At 36.9% G+C, this 27,038-nt stretch overlaps 1 protein-coding gene and 1 pseudogene across 1 annotated transcript in view; one reads left to right on the plus strand and one right to left on the minus strand.

Annotated features, from left to right (window-relative positions):
* BRWD1 (bromodomain and WD repeat domain containing 1) overlaps positions 1-27,038 on the plus strand; it is a 150,607-nt gene that overhangs the window by 60,312 nt on the left and 63,257 nt on the right. Inside the window, exons 14-19 of the mRNA XM_027843632.1 lie at positions 12,413-12,563; positions 13,105-13,239; positions 18,942-19,070; positions 19,334-19,559; positions 21,133-21,321; positions 25,885-26,068. Coding sequence (XP_027699433.1) covers positions 12,413-12,563; positions 13,105-13,239; positions 18,942-19,070; positions 19,334-19,559; positions 21,133-21,321; positions 25,885-26,068 — 1,014 coding nt within the window. The remainder of the gene's footprint in view (positions 1-12,412; positions 12,564-13,104; positions 13,240-18,941; positions 19,071-19,333; positions 19,560-21,132; positions 21,322-25,884; positions 26,069-27,038) is intronic.
* On the minus strand, positions 4,847-5,659 carry LOC114029231 (annotated as a pseudogene).

Below are 27,038 nucleotides of genomic sequence, written 5' to 3' on the forward strand. Positions count from 1 at the left end.
GAGATTACGAATTTGTGTTTTATTTAAAGGGATTGCTAGGGTACTTCCTTTATAGGCTAAGTTTTATTAAATTAATTATTATATTCATAAATTTGCCGAATAACAGTGATGAATTCTAATCAGAAAGAATTGGGTGTGATAATAAAAGAAATGTGTTTTGTTTTGTTTTTTCAGTATTTTCTTGGATCTGTGATCTCACCCACTCTGGCCTTTCCTCTATGAGGAGATTGCAGAATTACCCTGCATTTTCACCCTCTGCTTGTTGCTCATATACTTCCAGAGATCTTCCAAAGAGGCTATGTGTTGTTCTACTAAGTCAAATGCCTCTCTGTCTCTCTCTCTCTCATTCTCTTGCTCTCTTGCTCTCGTAATCAGCAAGCAATAAACAGTAGGATTTTGTATTCTTTGTATGTGTGAGTCTAAAGACATGGGAATGTTGATTATGAAAGACTTTTTTTAGTTTGTATTTTATTGATTTCTTGATCTCTGGCAAGTCTTTTAACCTCACTGGATCTAAGAGGAGCCAAGAGGTGTGTTAATCCCAAGTTCAGTTGCTTTTTAGTGTTATTTTTATTCACATTTTTTTAGTTGTGTATATTATTCCTTATTTTATCTTTGCAGGCGTTAGTTCAGTTCTTCCCATTTAAAAGTTTTTCTAAATATCTGTCATTTTTAGTGTCATCAAAACATTCCATTACATCTACATGCCACAGTTTGTTCATCCACCAATTGGTGGACCTATTTCTGTTGTTTTCCACAAAAAACTTCTTCTATGAATAGTTTGGTATATATGGAAATACCTGCTTCTAGGTTTTTTTGTTCAGAAATGCTCGATACTCAGTATAGGTCATTCTCATAAAGGTAAGAAATTAGACATGTGAACCAGTAGTGACTGGCCTTTTGGGAGTAGTAATATCCAGGAATTTTTTCCATTCATTTGTGCTGGGATACCTTCTAAAAGGTTTCCTCAGTGCTCTTAAGATTGTATCACATCAAGCACTGGTTTTCATGGTGTTTACTTAATTTGTTCAGTTGTTTTTCCTGTTGTAAGTCTTTAGCATGAAGTGGCTTAAGTGCCTGAGACTTTGACTGAGATTTTTGGGTCCAAATGTTCCTCTGTCACTGATGAAGAAAACAGAACACTATGGAAATGATACATTTGTTCCATATAATTTGTTATCCTCTGGCAGTTAATGTGTAAATGATTGTGGAATGATGTAGCTTAGTTGAGTGTTGATTCAGTCATTCTTTAGATTTGTTTTCACTTTGTGTTATAAATGATACTATTCTTAATCTTCTGCTTTGCTCTGTAGTGATTGTGTGTGTGCGTGTATATGCGCATGTGTGCGCATGTATGCGCCACGGGGGTGGGGGGAGGATAAATAGGAAACAACTCACAAAAGGAAGCCACTGGAATTAAGAAGGGGTGGGAAAGGCTTCCTGTAAAAGATGGAATTTTAGTTGGTTCACATGTCTAATTTCTTTATGAGAATGACCTGTACTGAGTATCAAGAGTATTTCTAAACAAAGAAAGCCAGGGAATCCAGTAGGTGGAGATGACAAGGGAGAACATTCCAGGCATGGGGGGGCAGACAGAAAATGCCTAGAGACTACAGATGGAGTGTCTTGTTTGTGGAACAGCCACATGTGTCTGGATTGAAGATTATGTGGCAGGGAGTAAGATGTGAGAAGACTGGAAAAGTAAGAGGAGCCTAGGTTATTGGGGCTTTGCATGACAGAGGATTTTGTTTTTGATCCGGGAGGTAATAGGTTTTGCTTTTGGACATATTAATGAAACCATTTCTGCCAACTCCTTTGCCTTTTTGAGGAAAACCTGTGAACCATCCTTATATTCAGCTGAAACTTCTTTATTTATTTTAAGACTATCCATATTAATGTGGTGTGGTTCATCTGTTATTAAGCATTATTTTGTCATTGCACAAATCTTAATATTCAGTTTAGATCAGACATTTATTAATTGCCTACTATGTACCAGGCACTGTATTAGGCACTGGGGGGTACAAAGACAAAAAGTGAAGATTTTCCGTCTTCATGCATCTTGCATTCTACAAGGAGGTGTGGGAAGTAACATATACAAATTGTTTATGGTTTTCTAGACCTGTGATTTGAATGGAGTTGGAAACTCCCAGTCAGGAAATTCTCTGTATTAATGTAAATAAGCAAATATTTTTCAGTCTGTTACATTAGAGAGTGAATTGTGGTGGACATAGATATCAAAGTAAATTCAAACTAATTTTTTGAGGGGAACTATTAACAACAAAGAGGAATCAGAAGGCAGCAATTGAAACAATGGAGGTAGAAATTCCAAGAATGAGAGGTGAGGAAAGAAAACATGTCAGGATTGGGAAGATAGGATAGCCTGTGCAAATGGGTTGGAAGTGAGAGATAGAATGTGTGCTCAGATGACAGCAAGGAGATCAATTTATGTGCAATATGGAGTGTGGGAGGGCAGTAACATGAAGTACGTTTGGAAAGTTAAGTTGATACCTCCAGGTTGGAACTAGAAGGGCTTTGCATACAGAGGAGTTCGTATTTGTTCTTAGAAGCAATAGGAAGTCACCAAAACTTTTTGGGCAGGGGAGTGACAGAGTTATGCCTGAGGTTGAGGAATATCAATTTGGCAGCTTTGTGGAGGTGAAAAGGCCATTTCTGAGTCTTGGAGTAGTAGACTGTAGAATTAGTTTTACCACGAGATGATGAAAACCTGACATAAGGTAGTAACATTCACATGAGAAACTAGATAAAGATAGAATTCGCAATACCTGGCAATTGATTTTATATGTAGTACAAGAAAGACTGAAGAGTTGAAGATGGCTTTGAGAGTCTTCTTGAACTTTCGGTAACATTTGACATTGTTGATTACCTTCTCCCTATGAATACTCTCCTCTCTGGGTTTTTGTTTGTTTGACTCCTTATTCTGTTCTTACCTGTTTTAAATGCACCTTCACTAGCTCATAATCCGTGTCAGGGCCATTAACTGTGGTTGTCTTCCAAGACACTGTCCTCAGCCTTCTTCTCTTTTCTCTCTATATTTTGTCATTTGGTAATCTTCCGTGGCTCCCAGTTCAGTTATCATCTTCATGCCAGTCTTTCCCAGATCTACAAATCTAGCCCTAGTCTTTCTCCCAAGCTCTACTCTCACATTAACACCTACCTGCCTCTTGGACATCTCTACATATAGTTATATGTGTTAAATTCAACAAGTCCAAAACAGAACTCTTTGGTTACCTGCAAGCCTCTCCATTTCCCAATTTTCCTTTTACTGTTGAAAGGAAAACAGGCCTCCCATCATCCTCTACTCCTCGCTGTCACTCATCCTACATACATATCTAAGCTATTGCCAAATCTTGTCATTTCTGTCTTCACAAAGTATCTGATATATGCCCCCTTCTCTCTAGTTACTTAACAACCACCTTGATTCAGGCCTTTATTACCACTCCTCTGGACAATTCCATTTGGCAGTTAGGCGGCACAATGAATGGAGCCAGGAAGACCTAAGTTTGAATATTACCTTAGACAGTAGTTATGTAACCCTGGGCAAGCCAGTTAAGCTATATGCTTCAGTTTTCTGGTCAGTAAAAAGTGGATAATAATAGCACTTACTTCACAGGATTATTGTAAGGATGATGAGATAACATATAAATGCTTTGCAAGCACCACGTGCTATTTGTCTGAAACTTATTCACTGACTGGTCATTAAAGCATGTTCTTTTCTGTGAAGCTTCTGAGCTTGAGATGTGATAGTAGCATCTGACTGTAATTTCACTAGTGACAGACACCTTTAAACTGTGGGGTCAAAGGCACAAGTAATTTTTCTCAAAAAAGAGTGTTTCCCAGTAATTCATAGTTCCATCAACAATGTGGCTATCTTTGAAACATCCCCCATCCATTCCCCTCACTCTGTGTCCTCCCCAGCATCTTACTTTAAAGCAGCCCACCCTTTCCAGTGTGCTCTGTCGAATGGCTTTTCAGTAACTGACATAAATGCCTCATCTTACACATTTTCCTTTCTCAGTACTTGCTTCTTCTTGCATTCCCTTAGACCTGGCTCTCTCCTGATGACAGTTTTCCTAGCCACCTTTTCCAGCACTAGCTGCACCTTCACACACCCATCTCCCCTTGTCCCCCCAAATCACTGGTTCTGGTAGAGTTGGAGTATCGCTTGCTCCTCAACTTCCAGGTTCTGACTCTCTCACCATCACTCAGTAACCTCTTGTCCTTTGGGGTTCATTCAGTCCATATCATCCAGTCAAGATTCTGGTAGCTGTTTATTTATGAACCTCCAGGATACTCTCAGTGAACTCATGAGTTCTGTTCCTGGCTCATCATCTTTCTGTCTTCCCCAACTGCTGTAGTGATGCTCCTTCAGTCACTTCCCATTTTCCAGTTGCTCAATTTTGTCATCTCCCATGACCTATTCCACCTCACCTCAGCTACATACAGTTGGTCTTTTTTTAACCTTACGTCTCCCATCACTTAGATACTTTCTGCTACTGTCTCCTTCAATCATGGTTCACTTGAAGAGATGGCCTTTCTCCTTGCAAAGACTAAGCCCTCTACATACACAGGTAATGCCATTTTCATCTTTCCTAGCACGATCTCCTGTCTCTCTCCAACCCCTTTATCCTAATATCTCATTGATCTTCAATCTCTCCCTGTCTATTGGCTGCTTCCGTACTGCCTACAAACACACCCACATCTACCCCATCTTCAGAAAACCCTCACTTAATCCCTAATATCATCCTACATCTCTCTTCCCTTTTTTTTTTGTTTTTTTTTTTTTTAGCAGGCATAGTTCAGTTTATTTGTTTATAAAAAACATCATCTATGTGGTTGCCAAAGCAGCTGCCTGGGTCCTCTGGACAGACACTTGAGTGTGAGTCTTCACAAGATGGTCGGTGAATTCTTGATAGGGAGACTTAGTGAACACAGTCTCCTTCCACAGGTCTGGGGTTAGATAGCTGTATGTTTTGGAGATGGCATCAAAGGTAGCTTTAACAAAGTTGCCCAGAGTAGCAATACAGCCCCTTGCAGATGTGTAGCAGTCATCAATTCCAGCCATCATCAGGAGCTTCTTAGATACAGGATCTGAGACAATACCAGTACCTCTAGGGGTGGGGATCAGGCACACCAGAACTGATCCACATCGCCCAGTGACCTTGCAGGGCACTGTGTGAGGCTTGCCAATTTTGTTCCCCCAGTAGCCACGTCTCACAGGAATGATGGACAGCTTGGCCAGAATGATGGCGTCACGAATAGCTGTGGCCACTTCCTTGGAGCACTTGACACCCAGGCCAACATGGCCATTGTAGTCACCGATGGCCACAAAAGCCTTGAACCTGATACATTGTCCAGCTCTAGTTTGTTTCTGAACAGGCATGATCTTCAGAACCTCATCTTTCAGTGAAGATCCCAGGAAGAAATCTATGATCTCAGACTCCTTGATAGGAAGGGAGAAAAGATAGATCTCTTCCAAAGACTTGATCTTCATGTCCTTGACTAGCCGGCCCAGCTTAGTGACAGGACCCCACTCCTTGTCTTCTGCCTTTCCTCCCCGGGCCCCGCGGCCACAGCCTCAACCTCGGCCTCCGACTCCGGGGCCTCCTGCTCCTCCTGCAGCACCGGCATCATCCGCCATTTGGTGTTCACTAGAAGTAAAAGGTCTCTTCCCTTTTGTGGCTACTCTCAATGTCTCTCCTTTCTTTCCTGTCTCTTAACTCTCTGAAGTCTGGCTTCTGAACTCATCATGTTCTCTCCAACCGTTCTCTCCAAAGTTACCACTAATATATATTAAGCCCAATCTAAAGTTCTTTTCTTAATCCTTATCCCTTCTGACCTCTCTGCACAGCCTTTAACACGTTGACAACCCTCTTCTCTTTGATACTTTCTTCTCTAGGTTTTTGTAACGTTCATTCTTTTACTTCCTACCAGACTGCTATCTTCATCCACTTTATACTCACTGACTGGGATATAGCCACAGGGCTCTGTCCTGGGCTTTCTTCCCTTATCGTCCTGTACTGCTTCCCTTGGTGATCTTGTAAGCTCTCATGGATTCAGTTATCATTTTTGTGCTGGTGATTCTCAGATTTATTCATCTAGCCCTAACTTATCTGATGGCCTGCAGACTTGCATATCCAGTTGCCTATTCACCATCTAAAACTGACTGCCTTGTAGACATCTTTTTAGCTTGTACAAAATTGAAACCTATCTTTCCTTCACTATTCTCCTGTTCCAAATTTCCCTATTACTGTGGAGGGCACCATCATCTTTTCAGTCACCCAGGCTTGTCTTTGTCTTCTCTCATTGATCATCTTCCATATCTAGTCAATTGTTAAGTCCTGCCCCCTTCTCTCTGAAACTTCAACCACCTTTGGTTCTGGCTCTCGTGGACTTTTTCAGTAGCCTACTGATTTGATTCACTGTTTCAAATCTCTCCCCCTTGTATGCTGTTTTCAGTTTATTTTCTGAAATTCTGGTGTGACCATGTCATGCTTTGTTCCAGTGGCTCCTTTTTGCCTGTGGGATCAAATAGATAATCCTCTCTGTCTTTTAAAGCCCTCCATCCTCCCATCACTTCGTACCTTTCTAGTCTTCATACAGTTTCAGTTAAAATCTCATTTTCAGCATGAAACCTTTCCCTGATCTTTATTTTAATACTTTCCCTATGAGATTACCCCTAATTCATCCTTTATATGCTTTGTTTGCTTGTAGTTATTTCCATCTTGTCTTCCTTATTAGACTGTGAGCTCCTTAAGAGCAAGGACTACTTTTTTTCTTCTTTCTTTACATCCCCAGACCTTAGCACAGTGCCTGGCACATTAGTAGGGACTGAAGAAATGCCAGTTAACTTATTGATTGACAAATTGTAAGCTCTGTGAGGTCAGAGACTTCCTAGTAACCACTTAATAAATGTTTTTGATTGTTTAGAAGGATGGTTTAGAACAAGGAAAAATACTCTTTGTTGAAATAATCGTTCATTGGATTGGTTGTCTCTAGGAGAAAAAGAACGAATTCCATTTTGTGTATGTTAAAATTCCTGTGTCACATACCTGCAGTTAGATTAATCATTATACATAATCTAAAAACTGTTTCTTGGTACACTTTATTCCCACTCTGCTTTCTTTTTTTCCTTCTTTTACTACTAAAAGGTTAAGAAGATGATTTTAGTTTTTCTTGGTTTCCTTGGTTGCTGTGGCTATTAAATTCCATCACTTCATACACAGCCTTCTCATAATGAGCCTCTCAGTTATCCTAGAAAGGCAAACAATGTTTCCAAGGATGTACTTGTGTCCTTTCTATCAAGATTCGGTAGAACCTGCCATAGCTAAGGTCAGAGTGTTACCTCCATTGTGCTGTGAGGCATCACAGTAGGATTTTTGAAGAGGAATAGAACTAAGCTTTGTAGCTAAATTGCATTGGTGTGTAGGGAATTGCCCTATGCAGACTGTGTTGCAGATAAAAAGCTACTCTGAAATTTACAGTTTTGTTGCCACTTGTTTCTTGCCCTCTGCCCTATCTGCATATTTTACATGCTGCCTGCATAATGTTGGAAGAAGTCTTACAAATTTTTATCTTATCTCAACTGGTTCCCTAATTCAACAAGACCATCTCTTTACTCCTTCTTGATTGATTATTCCTAATCTGATCATCTGAAATGTTTTTTTAATGCCTTCTGTTTTCTTCTAAATTATAACATTATCCTCTTCTCATTCTCTACCCCTTACACTCCTCAATACTTTACTGAGAAAATAGTTTATTTGTTGAGAGCTCCCTCTTCCTCACCATGCTCTATCTCAGAAAATACTTTTTCATCATCCCCCACTGTTTTCTTTTCTTAGGTAATATATGAATTACATATATACAACAATCCATAACATAAAATATATTAAAATAAAATATAAATAATATACATATAATAAAAGTGATGTCTTTTCTCTTCACCACAGCCAGCCTCTTGTACCTTTTTCATCCTCTCCAGTCTACTCTAGCAGATTGCTCTCTAAAACCCACCTATCTTTCTAACTTTCTTATGGCTGTGGGGGACAACACTATCCTTCCATTTACTCAAGTTTTCAATTTTAGTACCCTCCTTGATTGTTCAAATGTCTTTGAATCTACATATCAAATTAATTGCCAAGTTTTGTGGATTAAATTCACAATATTCCTCTTATCCATACATGGTTCTCATGCTAGTTTGGGCCTGTATTACCTTTTAACTGGACTATTGAAATAGTCTTCTAGTACTTTGTTTTCTCAAATCTCTCCCCTCTTTAATCCATCCTATACGTAACTGTAAATTTTTTTTAGTAAAGCACAGATTTGACCATGTCCCCTTCTCAACAGACTACTGCTAGTGATTCTGTTTCCTCCCAAATAATATACAAATGTCTTTTTGTCATTTACTTCAAAGTCTTTCACGTTCTGTCTCCATCCTGCCTAATGTTCTATTAAACATAGTTGAACTAATCAATAACTGAATGGATTCCTAAAATTCATTTATTAAGCTTTTATTCTTGTGCTAAGTTTTCGGGATACAAATACGTTAGAAAGGCAATCTTTGCTCTTGAGTTCACATTCTAAAGGGGGAAGACAACACATGGAAGTTTTCAGCTGCAAGTCAGATAGAATAGTCCCATGGTCCTTAGGGTGAAGCATGAAAGTAGATGGTAATGTCTCTTCTTTCATGACATTTCTACCACTAAAATGATGTTAGTTTCTGATGTTAAACTATTTGATCGTGTCAAGGACTTTTTTGGCAAGAACTTTTTTTCCTGGATCTTGAGTAGCTTTAGCACCTGTAGGAGCAGTTGCTGGGCTGTATTTCCACAAGGTGCTAGCTATGGCTACTGTTCTGGAAGCATTGCTATTCTCAAGGCTCTTTGTTCAAGGTCCGGGGATGTATTCATCAAGATCTGAGGGAAATAATCAGTATGGTAGTGGTAGAGTAGTGGTGATAGTTCCACTTGCCTGGAATATGCTGCCTCCTGTCTCTCTTTAACCACCTATTATGTGCTAGACATTGTACTCACAATATGTAATACTGCTTTCTTGCCTTATTATATGTTACTTCGCTTCCCACACTTCATGTTGCAGTCATATTGGCCTTCTCTGCTATACCTCCCATGATATTTCATCAGTTTTCCTTGTAACTTTTCACAGACTGTCCCCCATATCTCAAATACTTGCTTATCACCTCTTCATCTTAGAATCCTTTGTTTCATTTCAAACCTCAGCTCAGGTTACACGTCCTACATGAAGCTTCTTCTAATCTCCCTTTCATGCTTCTAGTGCCTCTCACTACCAATGGCAGTTTGTGTCAGATAGGATTTGAACTCAAGTGTTCTGATTCTAAGGCTTCTCCTTTATCCACTGTGCATTGCTGTTGCTCAAGCAAATATTTCAGACCTTAAAAATAAGTATGGTGATCATTATATTTTCAGAGGCTTAATCTGAGAACATGTCTGTGTTGGACAGACAGTTTTTTCATAATCCAGTTTTTTGAGTTTTCTTTCTAGTTCTTATATTTTGAATATGTTCAGCGTTTTCAGTTTCTAATTTTTTAATGATGGGGTTTTTTTAATGGAAAAGTAATGTACAGCTATTTATGGTAAGTAAAAGATAGCCAATTATAGCATAATAATGCCTTATTTTTCTGGAATTAACTTATAAATTGCTCTAAAGGTAGTTTTTACAGGATTTCCAAAGTTTGGACAATGGTAGAGTCATTGGAATAATAATCTAAAGTTGTAACAACTTTGAAGGCTAGCACTCATTTGTGAGTAATGCTTACTGGCTTTTAAAAAGACTTATGATCACATCATAAAGCTTTTGTTTCTTTTTACCCTCATTTATTTTTAACCTCCTTAAAGTCCTTCTCTTCTTCATTGTGGTGTGGAGGAAGCTGTCATTTTTGGAAAGATGCTAGTGGAACCCAAGCTTGGTATCTCTATACCTAATGAGGCTGCTACTTAGAACTCAGTATATTATGAGGACTGTATTCAATGCCTTTCTAGCATGGTACTGTAGAGATGTATTCCACCAAGTTTTCTCCTATTTATGCATCAAAATTATTTCCTTGAAAAATGTAATAGATTAGTTTATTTGATTTTTGGATTATAAACAGCAAGTGAAGATTAAAATAGAGATATGTTTGCTAAATGTGTTCTGCACTGTTACGCGTTATGCAAGAGATGCAGTATCCAAGCTGTAAAGAAGTATTTCTTGTGGTTGCTGATGTCTTCCAGATGCTCTTGTTTGTGAATGACTAATGTGCCCTTCCCATTACATTACCCAGGACCCTTCTTGAAAATAACTTCTAGTTGGTTCTTATCTTGGCCATTATCCAGTCTTCACTCTATTCTTCAATTGCCTCCCTGATGGAAACTCCCTGTTGGTGGCTGTCTTGCTGCCCAAGGTTAGAATGTTATTGACCTGCATACTTTAAACTTCCTTGGGAAGAATGGTGCATGCCCCATACAGACTGAGTTAACCTAGTTCTGGAAGAGAGTAGTAGTTCTATTAGCCTAGGTGGTACTGTTTCTGATTTGAGAATGTAGTTATCTAGGGCTTATGTGTCAATCCTTAAGGAAATGCCCAGCTTATGAAGCAAACTTTTGAGGTCCACGGCATACCCCCTCAGCATCAAAAATGTAGAAGGTAAGCTGATGAATTGCCTTCTTGGCTCAGAAGTAAATATTCTTAGATCTCTGACTGTAGAGATTTTTTCATTAGGCCCAAGATGGGGGTTGTGTTGTTCTTTCAGTTTATGTGGGCTCCTGGGCAGAGATTAACCTGATGTTGGGAAATTTCAAAGCCTCTTCACCTGTGATAATACTTTTTAAGCTGGGATAAGAGAGGATGCTGTTACTTTTAGAACTGTCAAGAAGTAGCCACTTTGTAGAGGTGTTCTCCACCTTGATTGAGATTAATTTATCTGGATTGAATCTATTGTCTTGCCATCTTCTGCTTTCATAAATCACTATATGATAGGAGAGCGTCATCTCACTCCTCACTTGATGTAAGACCACTCAGGTATTTAGCCTACTAACATCTGAAGCCAACCCATGTACTTGAGTAGTTCAGGCTTTGACTGAACAACATGGAGCATGTATTATTCCCCCCCCCCCTTTTTTTTTTCTTTTTTGAGAGTCTCTGCTGTGGTGTTCTGGTGAACTAGACATTATAACGTGAGCTATTCTGCTAAGGGTTCCCAATGTGTACAACGTGTAAGAAAGCAGAGATGTGATAGGGTGCTTATAATAACAAGGTCCCTTTTGGAAACAACTGGAAACAACCTTAAAATTAGTGGCCTGGCATGTGATTCATCTGCCCGTATTTATTCCTCGTCCTAGAATTCTGTTCATCATATAGCCCCTGGTAAGCTCTGGGGACTTTTAAATTTTATGGACTTTAGCCTACCTCAGTCATCCTTGTAATGGTAAAAATGAGGTGCTAGAAGTAGTTGCAGGGAGAAAATTGACCTAGGAATACAGCCAAGGAAGTATGATGTAAGACGGGAATTATCTTCGTATTCAGAGGACCTAGATTTAAGCCTTCCCTTTGCTTCCACTTACTAGCTTTGTGACCTTGGGCAGATAATATTTATAATTTCTAGTTTTTTCATATTTAAAATGAAGACAGTGACTTATACTGCATCTGTCCCCTGCTTCCGTTGTTTTGAAGAAAATGCTTTGTAAAACAAAATCTAGTAATTAAATGTTAGTATTCAAAGAATGTGCTATGTAAATTCTAAAGGTGCAATAGGTAGACTATTTTTTAAAACCAGTTTCTCTTATAACTTAATTGTTACTGTTATCACTATGTTGTATTTCTCAAAAGCTGTCAACTATGAAGAAATTTTTTACTGAGGCCCTTCTTGGAGATAAGTACAGATGACCAAAACCTAAAAAGGAAAACGGGAAGATATAATTTCCTAAGTGGCATAGCAAATAGTCTTGGACCTAGAGGAAGGAAGACTTGAGTTCAAATTTAACCTTGGTGAACCTGGGGAAGTCACTTAACCACTGTCTGCCTCAGTTTCCTCATCTGTAAAATAAGGATAATAATAGTAGTACATACCTTACAGAATTGTGAGGCTAAATTGAGATAATATTTATAAAGCATTTAGCAGGCCTTAAGATGCTATATAAATATTAGCTATTCTTACTAATTTTCACCTACTATATCATTAAAGGACTTGCTTCTTCAGGACTTTTGCCCAGCCATGATGATTCATAGTTGATAAAACTGAGTTTTCTGTAGTACTGTACTTGTTTGCCTTTTCTGAATTTCTTTAGTTATTTTATGGCTAATTTAGGAGTGTACATTATAGTAGTATTTTACCATCTAAATGAATATTTGAATTTATAAGTGCTGTATTTGATTTTTTTAGTGACTCATGTTCAGAAGAAGAGAAATTTATGAAACCCAAAGTAACAATGATAGCTTGGAACCGAAATGATACCCTTGTTGTCACAGCTGTAAATGACCATGTACTCAAAGTATGGAATTCTCATACTGGACAGCTACTTCATAACTTGGTGGTATGTGAATTTTGAATCTTATTTTAAAATGTCAAAAGTAATCTAATGTGAATCAGCTGTTTAGATTTAATAATGTTTTCGTTTAATAATGTTGAATATATATATGAATTAGAGGAAATGTACTATGCAAACTTGCTATAGACATTTAATAGTTTGAATAGTTAGAATTTTCATTTTAATATGCATGAATATACATGTTATTGTTATAGAAATTGTGTTCTATAACAGAGTTCTACATTTATATTTCCTTAATGCCAACTTTGCAAAAACAACACAGAAATGAACACTTAAAATTTTTGTTAAAAACTGTGTCTTTGGGGGAGCTAGATGGCACAGTGGATAGAGTTCTGGCCTTGGAGTCAGAAGGACCTCAATTCAAATCTGGCCTCAAACACTTGACGCTTACTAGCTGTGCGACCCTGGGCAAGTCACTTAACCCTGATTGCCTCACCAAAAAGCAAAAAAAAAAAAAGCACAAACCAAAACTGTATCTTTAAATTTGAAAAACTCTTTAATATATTGTTTTGAATATTCAATAAAGGGACACACGGATGAAGTATTTGTTTTGGAGACACATCCCTTTGATTCCAGGATTATGCTGTCTGCGGGTCATGATGGAAATATATTTATATGGGATATCACAAAAGGCATTAAGACAAAGCATTACTTCAATATGGTGAGTTTTGTTTTTTTAACCATCTATGGCCAAAAAAAATTGTTTATAGCCACCCCTACCAGAGCTATGTGTGTTAGCATGTTTTGTTTTGTTTTGTTTTTAATAAAATAACTATTGAAATCTAAATACTTTTTCTCCTTCCTGATGTTTATATAGTTATCATTTTGGTGAAAACTTCAAAGTGTGTTTAATCAAGTCATTTTCTTGCCTGACATCTGAATTTCAGTCTAAACTATACAGATAGTTATTTAGGTACCATTCGTTCTTAAATTATGGACAGAGACTACTCAAATAATGGTGCTCATTCTATTCAGTGTCTTAACAGTAAATCTCTTGTTGGAAATTTTTTCTTTTCTGTTATTATTCCTTCTCTTCTATCAAGGAGAAGGACCACTTTCATGTGAGACAGGAATTATTAAGGAGATGGTAGGGGAGATAAGTAGGCTGTTTGTTGTGAGCTGAACAGCAGAGGGAAGGGAGCATTTAATGTGAATGGCTTAGTTTTTTGTTTTTTTCAGGTAAGTGTGAGACAATGTTCTCAAGCTGGAATACTAGGGGTGGGTGGAGGCAAAAAAAAATCATGAGAGCTTTTTTGAGGGAGAAAAATGGTTTGGAAATATTTACATGGTGGTTGAGATAGTGATTCTTTTAAGAACCTCTAAAAGGATTGCCTTGCTAAAGTGAAGGCCCAGTTAGGATTATGTAACAGTATGTAGTAGACCCAGTTGGCATGGTTTCAGGATTTTCCTCCACCTCCTTTCAGCATCGTGTAAATCAGAACTGAGGAAAAATCTAATACATGAGAATTTTGTGAGTAATCCAAGGTTGAGGCTTGGCAAAGTACAGTTAAGTAGGTGAAGCAGTGGAGCCCCCAATATAAAGGCAGGAGCAGGGGAGGAGAAGATCCACGTACTGAATTCATTGAAGAAAGAGAATAGCCTAGAAGTCTTTGGATAACAGCTATCATAATCTTGATAAGTAGGCTAGATTATTGTGGTGGTTGAGGGATAGTCTGGAAGTGTGGATGGGAGAGCAAGGAAAATAGAGAACCCCTCTACCATGACCTCTTAAGTGCACCTCCTCCCCCCAACTCCCATTCCTCTTATTTCCAGTTTGAGTTGTATATCTGCACGAAATTCTGTGCATGCATTTAACTCACTTTTGTCTGTTTCAGATAAGAATGAGTTTTCACTTGAATTTTTATATATTTTTAGGCACCCCATTGTGAAAAGTAGCATGATCCACCTCCTTTTTCCTTGTTTTTATGCTATTCATCCTCTTACACCGTGGTGGTAAGGACAATATCCAAACCCTTCCCCTAAGGCAAATTAGGCTAGTTTTTCCTTAAAAGGTATTAAATCCATCTTGCAAACTTGGTTAGCTCAGGATAGTAAGTGCTCAGGTTAATGGCATCACTAGTCACTAAAAAGAAGCTGGTGGATCAAGCATCCTCAATGCTTGAAAATCCTTCTCTTGTTAGAAAAAATCTTTTTCTGTTAACTGGTGAGTGATTAGAGTATCTTATTTTATTCCAATATTGAACCTAAACTATGTGTGAGACTAACCCGAGTTTGGGCCAACCCAGAACAATTGGAGTAGTCCTGCAGGATTGGAATGTGATACGTTCTTTGAGATGGGTTTTGAGCATGTGCAGAGGTGAGCCTGGATTGACCTTCGTTCTTCTAGGGGTATTTTAAGTTAATGCTTCTGGGAATGGCTATTACTTTCTGTGGGCTGTCCCCCACTAGTGGCAGATTACAGAGTAAAACTGCCTATTCAGCAAGGAAAGACTGTAGGAGATCTTCTGTGACCTTAAGAATTGTACTTTGAAGATAATTGTGATAAACTTGTTTTAGGCCTTTCAGTTATGTTATGTTAGGTCTTTCTGCCTGGCAGTTTGTCTCCTCCAAGTTCTACTAGGGAATTTCCTCACAGCTCATACTTTCATAGCAACGTAGTGATTTAATAACAACATTAACAACAACAACAAGAGCTAGCATTTATGTAAGAGACATTTTAAAGTTTGCAAATAGGCTTTATATATGTTAACTAATTTGTCCCATCTCTGTGTTACTAATGTTCATCATCACTCAGCTGTTTTGGGGAAAGCCTACTATAAGAAGTCTCTGTTTTTAAGAGAGTTCATATTTGTGTAAACTGTTTGATTTTGAATGTTTTGTTTGCTTTGTTTTGTTTTTAAATAAGAGTGCAACTGAACCAGCAGTCCTGAGTCCTGTAACTGTGTGTGGACTTCACTCCTATTTCACATGACGACATGGCTCTTCTTCTGGCCAGGACAAACTCTTCTGCATGCACAAGTGATGTGATTTCATCCTTTCTCTTCCAGCAGATTGCCCCCTCTATCATCCTTGCTCCTTCACATATTTTCAATGTTTTCCTGTTTATTGGCTGCCTCTCTATTGCCTGCAGACGTGTCTCCTTCATCCTCAAAAAATCCTCACTTGGATCCATCCACCCTCACTGGCTCTCACCCCATATCTTTCCTTCCTTTTGTGACTAAACTCCTTGAGAAAGCCATTTACAGTAGATATCTCAAGTATACTCCCCTTTCTCTCCCTATCTTTTTAATTCTCTACAGTCTGGCCTCTGACCTAATCATTCAACAAAAAATGCTCTTTCCAGGGATAACAGTGATCTCTTAATTGCCAAATCCATTGGCCTTTTCTCAGTCTTCATCTTTCTTGAGCTCTCTTCTGCCTTTGATACCATCAGTTAACCTTTTTCCTTGATACTATGTTCTCTTGAGGTCTTTGTGAAACAACTCTCTCACAGTTCTCCTACATATCTGACCACACCATCTCAATCTTCTCTGGTAGATTTTCATCTAGGTCATGTTTACCTAACCATAGATGTCCCACAAGGCTCTGTCCTGGGCACTCTTCTCTTCCTCTGTACTATTTCATTTGGTGATCTCATCAGCTTCCATGGATTTAGTTAATCATCTGTATACTGATGATTCTATATTCATGAATGTCAGGTCGATTTTTCCAGCACTAATCTCTCTGCTGTCCCCTAGTCTTTCATCTCAGATTACACATTGAATATCCAGAATTGTACGTCTTGTAAATATCCTTAACTTAGCATGTACAAAACTCATTATTTTCAACTCTAAATCCTTTCCCACACCTAACTTCCCTATTATGGTTGAGCTCACTACTTTCTTCCCAGTCACCTTACTGACAACCTGGGTTTCATCCTCAACTACTCGCTCACTTCCAATATGTTGCCAAAGCTTGTTTGTTTTATTTTCGTAACATCCCCCACGTGTGCCCTATCTCTGAAACTACTTGGTACATTCCTTCATTACCTCATGCCTGGACCATTCCAATCGCCTGCATTGGTTTCCTTGCTTCAAGTCTCTCTCTGCTCCAGTCCATCTTTCACTCAGCTACCAAAGTTATCTTCTTAAAGTGTGAATCTGATCGTGTCACTCCCCTATTCTGTAAACTCCTTATTTCCTCCAAGGTCAAATATAAAATCATCTATTTGACTTTTCAAACCCCTCTCCACAACTTGGCCTCTGTGTAACTTTCCAGTTAGACCTTACAATCTTACATCTTCTTATATCTTACAATCCTCCTTAGCCCCTCACTTGTGACAATGACTTCTTTGCTATTCCAAATATAAGAGATTTCATCTTCTGACTCCTGGCACTTTAACAGACTGTCCCCCATTCCTAGAATGCTCTGCCTCCTTTTTTCTACCTCTTGGCTTTCTTTGTTTCCTTCAAGTCTCTACTGAAGTCCTACCTTTGGAAAAGAAGTCTTTTCCATTCTTCCTTAATCTTAATGTCTTAGCTCTGAGATTATCTCGTTTGTCCTGTATATATCTTGTTGTTTGCATGTCATCTCTCCCATTAGGGCGCGAGTTCTTTGAGATTAGAGACTGTCTTTTGCCTTTCTTATTGTCATCAGTCATTAACATATTACCTAGCACTTAAAAATGCTGGGCAGCTAGATGGCCCAGTGGATAGAGTGCTAGACCTAGAGTCAGGAAGACTCTTCTTGATGAATTCAAATCTGGCCTGACCTTTACTGGCTGTGAGATTCTGGGCTAGTCACTTAAACCTGTTTGCCTCAGTTTCTTTATCTTTAAAATGAACTGGAGAAGAAAATGGCAAATCACTTCAGTATCTCTGCCAAGAAAACCCCAAATGGGGTCGTGGAGAATTAAACATGACTGAACACGACTGAACAACACCCATAAATGCTAGGAGAGCAGCTGACTCAGAAGGATCCATGCTATTGTGGAGTAGCCTCCTGTGGGGGAGGGGAGGAGGGCAGAGTTAAAATACTTCCGGTGTGCACTCATGTCTAGAGGTGGGGAGGGAAAGGTGCAGATTTTAGACGATTAGACAGTACTTCCCATGGACGTTTTCAGAGCCTATTCGATTCCAGGAGTTGTGGTTCCAGTTGAGGCCGGGGACATTTCCCGTACAATCTCCTTTGGGGGAATGGCCTAGATCCTGAAGCTGCTGCATGACAGCCAGCACGACTTCAAAACTGGCCTTACGTGCTGCCTTATTGTCTGCAGCTGTCTCTGCCTTAAACTGCCAACACAGATCTTGTCTCTAACATTATGTTATTCCTGGTACTTCTCAGATTGCCCTGAAGAGTCAGGGGTAGGAGGATGAGTGCTCCACTGTGAATCTGTTTCTACTCTGTCTTGTCCTTTAGTGATGGAGTGGGGGAGAGGGTGTTGCAACTTTCACGAACATTTTAATGTTAAAGATAAAAAGGCCTCAACTTAGCATTATTACTCTGCGTGTCCTGTGCATGTTTAGCAAGTAGTATCAATTCGTTTATATCTATCAAAGAAGGTTTGGCATTTGCAATTCCAAATTCCTAAGTAACAAAGACATCCTCATGTATATGTGAAAAGAGGTATGGAACTACTGAGACCAGATGTTATAGAAATAATCGCATCTGTTAAAGTTCCACTGGCTTTGCTACAGAGGGGGCAGATACAAGAGATAAGTAGAAAGAAGTGACAAGATTTGGCAACTAATTGGATATACAGAAATAGTTCAGGTGTCCTGGGTGACATACAACTTGTGAATTTGGGTGACTGTAAGAATGGTGGTACCTCTACTGAAATAGGAGAATGTGAAAGAAATAAGGTGTGGCTTGGGGTGGAGAGAGGGGGCAGAAAGAATGCTTTGAATATTTTTAGAAGTTTGTTTCATTACGTTACCTATGATCAAGTTGGTATGTTTTAGGGTTATATGTTGCTAGCACTGTATTTTTTTTTTAACCATATTGCCAGTCATTTTTATTAAATAATTCTTCCCTAGATTTGTTCGCTGTACATAAATTTATTAAACATCAGATTTTAGTATGCATTTGTTGTCATTTCTGTTATCTGTGTTCTATTCTACTGGTCTGTTTTTCGATTTTTTTTCTTTACTAGTTTTTTTGAGAATTGCTTTATGATCTAGGAGGGCAGTTTATTAATAACAGTTTAAAAATGATTTATTTCTAAAAACCCCTGTTAACTATTAAGGTGCTTTGAAACTTTACAGTTCTGTATTTTGTTTGAAACTACAAATTGACTAATGATAATAGTTAATGTAAAACCTGTTTTGTTTTTTAATCTTCCAAAGAGTAGCCCCTTAACTGAAAATTTTTGGGTGAAATTTCTTGTCAATATTTCCTACAGTGTTTTCAATTTCTGTTTTCTAGATTGAAGGACAAGGACATGGAGCTGTATTTGACTGTAAATTTTCATCAGATGGACAGCATTTTGCTTGTACAGATTCTCATGGGCATCTGCTTATATTTGGATTTGGATGCAGTAAACCTTATGAGAAGGTCATTTAAAATTTATAGACAGAATAATTTTTAATAGAGTTATAGTCATTTATGCTATAAGCTTAGATTTTCTTACATTTCAATACTCGTAAGACATTGAGTGCGTTTTTGACGCTTTATATTTTGCAGTCTGTTTCTTGGAAGATAGGCTCTTGATTTATGGAGAATGTTTTTTCATACCGATATTTGTGATTAAACTTTTTCTTATTTTTCAGGCTCTTTCTCTTCCATTATATGACAAAATGAAATCTTTGTTTTTGTAGATTCCTGATCAGATGTTCTTCCACACTGACTACCGACCACTGATTCGCGATTCAAATAATTATGTCTTAGATGAACAGACCCAACAGGCTCCTCATCTTATGCCTCCTCCATTTTTGGTGGATGTAGATGGCAATCCTCACCCAACTAAGTATCAAAGACTGGTACCAGGTCGAGAGAACTCTGCAGATGAACATTTGGTTCCGCAGCTCGGATATGTGGCAACAAGTAAGATGGAAAGGCTTTTCATTTTTAAATAAGCTTACTCTTTTCTTTCTGTCTTCCTTTCTAGCATGTACGTAGCGCTTTAAGGTTTGAAAAATGCTTTACAAATAATTACTTCATTTGATCCTCTCCACAACCCTGAGAAATAGGTGCAGTTACTGTCCTCATTTAGAGACAAGGAAACTGAAACAGCCTAGGTGATGAAGTTGGATACAGACTCAGTCAGGTCTTCCTGATTCTAGGCCCAGCACTCTATCTACTGCCCAGGATCGCAGATCCTAGACATTTATTACTGAATGTCTAAGGTAGGATTTGAACTCAGGTCTTCTTGACTCCAAATTCAGTCTTCCCTCCACTACGCCATCTAACAATCTCTCGTTTTTAGGACTGCAGTCTTTCTTTTCTACTAAATCAGGAAACATTTGGTTTTCTAAAAAATTAATCAGGTGAAGAAATAATACACATTCAGCATTAGATACCTTTTAAAGTTTAAATTTCACTTTTGCAGATAATAGTACAGTTACTCATCTATTAACTCTCTTAACAATGTTGTTTTTATGTTCAAGCATTGGCTTATGACAATTAATAGAAATGATAATCCATACTTAGGGTTTTTGCATGTCCAATTTTGAAAAAATAATTGCTGTCTTGTTTTTATATTTCATACATTTCCCAGTGAATCCTAACCTCTCTGTTATAACAAAGAATAAAAAGGGGGTAAAAAAAGAAAAACTAAGCAGTATATCCAAAATTTGACATATGCAGTGTTCTATAACCATCATCCTCCACCTTAGAAAAGAACAGTTGCCTTCTCATTTCTCTTTGGGGCTAGGCTTGGTCATTTACTTTGACAGCATTGAGTTTTGATTACTTTGTTCCTTAAATTTATATTGTCTCATTTACTAGGTTCTGCTTACATCATTCTTCATTAGTTCATGTCTTTCCCTGCTTCTGCAGGGAAAGTCATCATATTCCTCATTTTTGGTAGCACAATAATATATTCATTTTCCACATTATATCCATATACCACAACTTTTTGGGGGGAGGTGGGGCGTCATTCTCTGGTCTATGGATATCTACTTTGTTTTAAGGTATTTACTACTACAAAAAGTTGTGCCATAAATATTTTGATGTACATTGGTCCTTTTGCTTCATCACTTAGGGAGGTATGTCCCTAGCAGTGGGATCTTTGAGTCAGTTTTTTTCAGAACATTTAGACTAATTTACAAAGCTTCACCAATAGTGTTCTTGTCTTCTCACACTCCCTTTAATACTGTTCTTTTATCATGTTGTACAATTTGAGTGGTGTGAAATGAAACCCCCAAGTTATTTTATTAATTCATATTTCTGTTATGGGTGATTTGGGTCATTTTTTTTTCACTTGTTTGGGTTGAGAGTTTCAGTTTTTTTAAAGAACTTTCTTCATATCCTTTGACAAGTTATCTGTTGGAGTTTGTGTAACTTAAGGTATTTGAAACTATAGATTCTAGAGTTATTCTTTAATCTTTAAATTTTGTTAAACAAATTGTATTTTTCTGATTACATATTAACAGTTCTTTCACATTGTACCTGCAAGGTGATGGAGAGGTCATTGAACAGATAATAAGCCAACATACCAATGATCTGGATGAACAGAACCCAGAAGCCAGGGTTGTTCTTGATGGAATGATAAGACAGTTACAGCAACAGCAAGATCAGAGAATAGGAGCAAATCAAGATGTTTTTCGAAATGATCTTCCAGATGGGGAAGAAACACCAAGAAGAGGTAATAAATATAGGAAGAAATATTATTTTTAATATATGTAAAGTAAAATTGAAATGAGACAGTTTATTCACTGATAAGTTTATCCACATTGGAAAACCTTCACGTCTCGATTTGTGTAGCTGGTTGAGAAGATTTTGTGGAGTTGAATTCTCCACGTATACCCTGAAATGGATCCACCAAAGTACCTGTAGTTGACTTAAATTAAAAGAGCTAAGTAAGTGTAAAATTTTTTGACAAGTGAGCATTTTCAAAAGCATTCGAGAGATTTTGTTGGTTGATGGTAACTCTTACCTGTTTAGCAGGAGGTTTATTTCATTTCCAAATGGTTTTAAATGTTGATGGTGAGCATTGTGCAATAATTAAAATTTCTACTTCCACATTACTATTCCTCATGTGGAATGAGACATATTAATTTGGAAGAATCCTTTTAAAAGTAAACCTATAATGATAGTTATTTGTCATTTTACTCAAACAAGTTTTGCACATTTTGAAGTTTTTAAAATAGAACTTCATGACATAATTATTTTATTTATTTATTTTTTTTTTGTGAAGCAGTCAGGGTTAAGTGACTTGCCCAGGGTCATACAGCTAGTTAGTATCAAGTATCTGAGGCTGGATTTGAACTCAGGTCCTCCTGACTCCAAGGCCAGAACTCTATCCACTGCACCACCTAGCTGCCCCCAAGACATAATTTTCAATGTGGAATTTATCATATTGGAAAGTAGTAACTATGGGCAAATTGTTGAACAGCATTGACTTACTAGATTTTTTTATAAACACCAGGAGTAAATCAGGCAAGTGAAAATTTAATATCTTATTGGCTAGACCGAAGTCATAGTCTAGTTAGTTATTGGAGTAAATCCCTGTAATTTATAGAAAACTTAAGAAAGAAATTCTAGAATTAGAAAAATGCTATAAAGTCTTGATATTGCTGCAAAAGCATTTCTAGTACTTTTTTTTAGTTTTATCTGGATTTGGTATCTTCATTCATGTGGAGAGAGCCTCTTTAGAAGGAAACTCCCTTTACCAATACAGATCTGCCACAGCCTATGAGGGTCTTGGAGAATTGCTTGGTGGCATTGAGAGATTGTGACTTGCCTAGGGTCAGTATTTTTCAGACATCTCTTGAATGTAGGGTTTTTTCAATTCTGAAGCCTGCCCTCTGTCAGTACATTGCCCCTTAACTAATATGAGAGCATCCTCTTTTAATGACTTTACTTTAATTGCTTTACTAGGATAAGCATAGAATGTGATCAGATTATTAGTACATTAAACAAAGTAAGCTTAATATTTTTATCTTAATGGCCTGCCTAGGCACTAGCTTTTTTTTTCCTTTTCTTTGTGAAATGTTTTAACACACTTGACAAGATATAGAAACCACAGAGTATAGTTATAGAAAATTACTAAGCAAGACAGCACAATAGAGTGTTTATGGCACTATGCAGCTTGTCTGGTTTCATAATATTTATTTCCTTAAAAGTAAGAAAGGATTTGTGCTTTAACTTTAAGAAAGTAGTACCAATGTTGTCCTTTTCAGTTAGCCTTTCAGTGGTCTACAATATGGCCTAAATTTCTATATCTATAGATATGTATATTGTTCTTTGGATATGCCTTCTTTAGTCTCTATCACCTAAATCATCTTTCTGCCTTTTAATTATTCACAAATTTAATCAATACCATTTTATTCTAGCATTCCATAATCATTAGGCAGTTTTTTTTCTATCTTTTTGCTTTTATAGATGGACCTGCTATGACAGCAAGATCTTTGTTTTCCCCCTGTTTATAGCTTCAGGAACAAACCTAGTTGAATCAAAGGAAATGAAAAATTCTGCAATTCTTTTTGTATTACATGTTGCTTTCTAAAGTCAAAAAAGAGAAAGAGAGAGAGAGGCCACTTCATAGTTCCACCAGCAGCAGATTAGCATATTTATTTTCCCATGTTTAAGTTTTTAACATTTTTACCATCTTTGCCAATTTGATAGATGACTATAAAGTAATATCTTACTCATAGAGGTGGATCCTTTATGGAGGTTTATATGAAGACATGGACAAGAACTACAAAATATTAGAATGTGTAGGTAGATTATTACCTGTATCAGTGGAGGGAGTACTTACCTATGTCAGATCACAAATCCCTTAGAGAATTGAAATAAGTTGATGCATCAGAATTGTCCTAATTTGTATTTCTCTAATTATTCCTGATTTTGAATACTTTGAAATGACTTGTTTCTTTTTTTGAAAACTGTTTTGTTTTGGTTTTTGACCACTTTTTTTTTTTTTTTTGGCAAATGGTTCTTAATATTATAAATTTATGTCAATTCCCCATAAATGTTGGACATTGAGGTACTATACCAGAGGTGATCTATACAAATTTTTTCTGGTCTGTATCTTTTTTTCCTGCATCTTTTCTTCCTGATGTAGGTTCAAATAATTAGATCTGGCCTTTGAGGCCATATAGTCCAACTTACTTGTTTTACAGATTCATTATCATTAGCATTTATTAATCAAGCATTAACTAATTAAGCATTTAATAAGTGCTTGCTATGTGGGTAGCACTGTGCTAGGTGATGGGGTACATATACAAAGAAGGAAGAATAAAGATTTTAAGATTATGTATGTGTAGACACATGTGAATGTTTACATAGGATTTAAAGGGACTGGAGCTATTATTACTGCTTTATAAAGAACGTTGGATATAAAGAATTTGGAGAATCACAGGAAGATTTGTAAGAAGTGATGCAGCATGATGAAAGAGCCAAAACAGTAATAATTCACAACTCCTATAATAGAAGTAAAATGAATATTGATAAGCAACAAAAACTCTGGTCAAATACAGTGGTCAGTGTTAGTACCATACCATTAAAGCGTTCTTGTAGTCTCTTTGCTTTTAGTTGTAAAAGATGAACCCTTCCATTCTATAATTTTATGTGACTTTTCATATTTAGATCATTTCTTCATTTTTAATTTATTGGTGTATTTAGTTACTTCCTAAGAACCCCCTCTCCTTTACCAAAAAAAAAAAACTTTATTGTCATCTGTTGCATGACCATAACACAGTTCATTCATTGAGAAAAAAAAACATTCGTTTTACAGAAATTAGATATATAACTACCTTGGTTGAAGTGTACATCTCTTCAGTTTGGCAAAGATTACCTCATTTTGAAAAGGAAACTGTCTTTAAAATACTTATTAAAAACTTTTCTCTCTTACGTTATTGGAAACTATAATATATAGTTAAGTAGCATGTTAGGAGGACAGGTAGGTGGCACAGTGGGTAGAGCACTAGGTTTGAAGTCAGGAAGACTCATCTTCCTGAGTTCAAATCTAGCTTCAGACGCTTACTGGCTGTGTGACCCTGGGCCACTTAGTTAACCCTGTCTACCTTAGTTCCTTATTTATAAAATGAGCTGGAGAAGGAAATGACAAACCACTCCAGAATCTTTTCCAAGAAAGCCCCAAAAGGGGTCACAAAGAGTAAGAGATAACTAAACAACAACAAAGCATATTAGGAGTATTCATTGTGTTTTGATTTGTAATGAGTGCTTGCAAAATCTTTTTTCACTCAGAAAACTTTCTCCAGCTTTATTTACTTTTAATATCTACAGTATAAGTGGGCCAAAGAGTATTTAAAAGCAACAGCATATACATAAAATAGGTCATAACTAAGTTTAAATTTATTAATTAACATGATATAACTTTAGAAAAATGGTGAAGTCCCTGGAGAGCTATAAAATAACAGTTCTTCAGGGACAGAAAGGAAAGATGCAAAATTATAAGATAGGTGGCACCAGCAGATCCTTTGGGCTGATGAATGGACCTATACAATTAAATGTTGAATTTATGTATATGTAATTCTTATTTGAATGCTCATTCCGTCTCCTCCCATATTCTCCACCTGTAACTCTGGCCTGTAAGAGTTACTATGCCCTCTCATCATTTGGTGGTCAGAGTTTCTTTTGATGAGCCGCTCTATGTTTTAGGACAGATATAATCTGTCACCATGTCTTGTACTGTAAGCCTTTCTAGCTTGTGCTTTGTTGTTCTTATGTAGACTTTGAGAACCCAGAGTCTTGAAGCAACAAGGAAATATCAGAATAGAATTCTTTTTAGATGTTGATAGATAAATGAAAAGGGAGTTAATAAAGTTGGTATTATTAAATAACAGTATGTGAAGATTTTCATCTGTGATTTTTAAAAGTGTTGATTTTAACAGTAATTATGCATATTGTTTCTGGTATATATTAATCAAAAACATCCTGTAGTGAAAAAATCAAGATTGTAGCATTAGTTTGTGACTTGCCATTAAGTAGTACTGAATTTAGTGATAATGCTTATTTCCTTGAGTATTTTGGTAAATTGAGGTTTATTGTCAGATAAACACTAATTTTCCAATTTTTATTTTATATGTATACACACACTCATATGATATATATATCTGTAAAATTCAATAAATTTAGTTTTGTGATGACTTTCTATAGAAAATTTCTGTTCTTTTCATAATTATTTTACACTAAGATATAGTACTTGACCCATTTTTTTTTATCACTTAATACATTCTTCTAGGTTTTAGAAGACTAAGTTTAGATGTCCAGTCTCCTCCGAATATTGGTTTGCGTCGTAGTGGACAAGTTGAAGGCGTTCGTCAGATGCATCAGAATGCTCCACGTAGTCAGATTGCCACAGAACGTGATCTGCAAGCCTGGAAGCGAAGAGTGGTTGTTCCAGAAGTACCACTGAGTATATTTCGGTTTGTTTAACGTTTTAATTTGTTACATTGTTTTAGAGTAGGGAGTATTACATGCATATGTATACTTTTGTATTTTTAAAGAAACTTGGGTATGTATGTTCATACATTGTATGTTTTAAATCGGACAGTGTAACATAATTATCTGGTTACACCCTTGGAATGTTTACTTTTATAATTCCCCCTTAAGATTGGTGATTTTATAGCTACACCCTACAAAAGCCGTTAAATGACTATATAGACATAGATAGATAGTGTGACAATTGTTTGACTTGGAGTTAGGAAGACCTGTGTTCATACCTTCTGTGAGAACTTGAGTGACAAGTTGCTTAACCTTTTATGTGTCATGGGCAATTTTGTAGGACTTATATACCAGATGAACTGGGAATTCTTATGCCATAAATTCCACATTTTTATGAAATCATGGTACTTTTCATGGATATGTCATATAAATCAAAATTTTTATTTTGTTATTCCTTAAAAACAGGTAAGAAATTAATTTTATTTTTAAAGATATATCCAAACTGTTAAAAAGAGAGCTCTCAAGTGGATACTTTTTAAAAAATTTAGATTTGAAATTTTTTCAATACGTTTCATTATTTCAGGATACATAGAATTGTCAAAGTCATTTTGGAAAGTAAAAAATATCCATTGACTCGTAGAGTGGGTACACTTAATTGAATAGTAAGTATAGATGGTCTAGCTATTTCTTTAATCTAGCTAAACTTCAATGCAAGCAGTGTTTTGTTTACTTATTTATTTCTGTTTTCTCCTTTTTAAGTGAATGACCTCTTCATATCATTTCTTAAATTTTGCTGGTGGAATATAACTAACCCAAATAAATAATGTGGAATAATAGTATTTTATGATGACATCAGCAAGTATTGCAGGAGAGATCACAGATTCATTAAGTAGAATTTATCTTTCTTGTCCCAGATTATTTGCAGAGTTTGTTTTCTTCTATAAGGAAAAA

This window comes from Vombatus ursinus, unplaced genomic scaffold (assembly GCF_900497805.2).
Source record: "Vombatus ursinus unplaced genomic scaffold, bare-nosed wombat genome assembly UNPS02014924.1, whole genome shotgun sequence".
NCBI lineage: Eukaryota > Metazoa > Chordata > Mammalia > Diprotodontia > Vombatidae > Vombatus > Vombatus ursinus.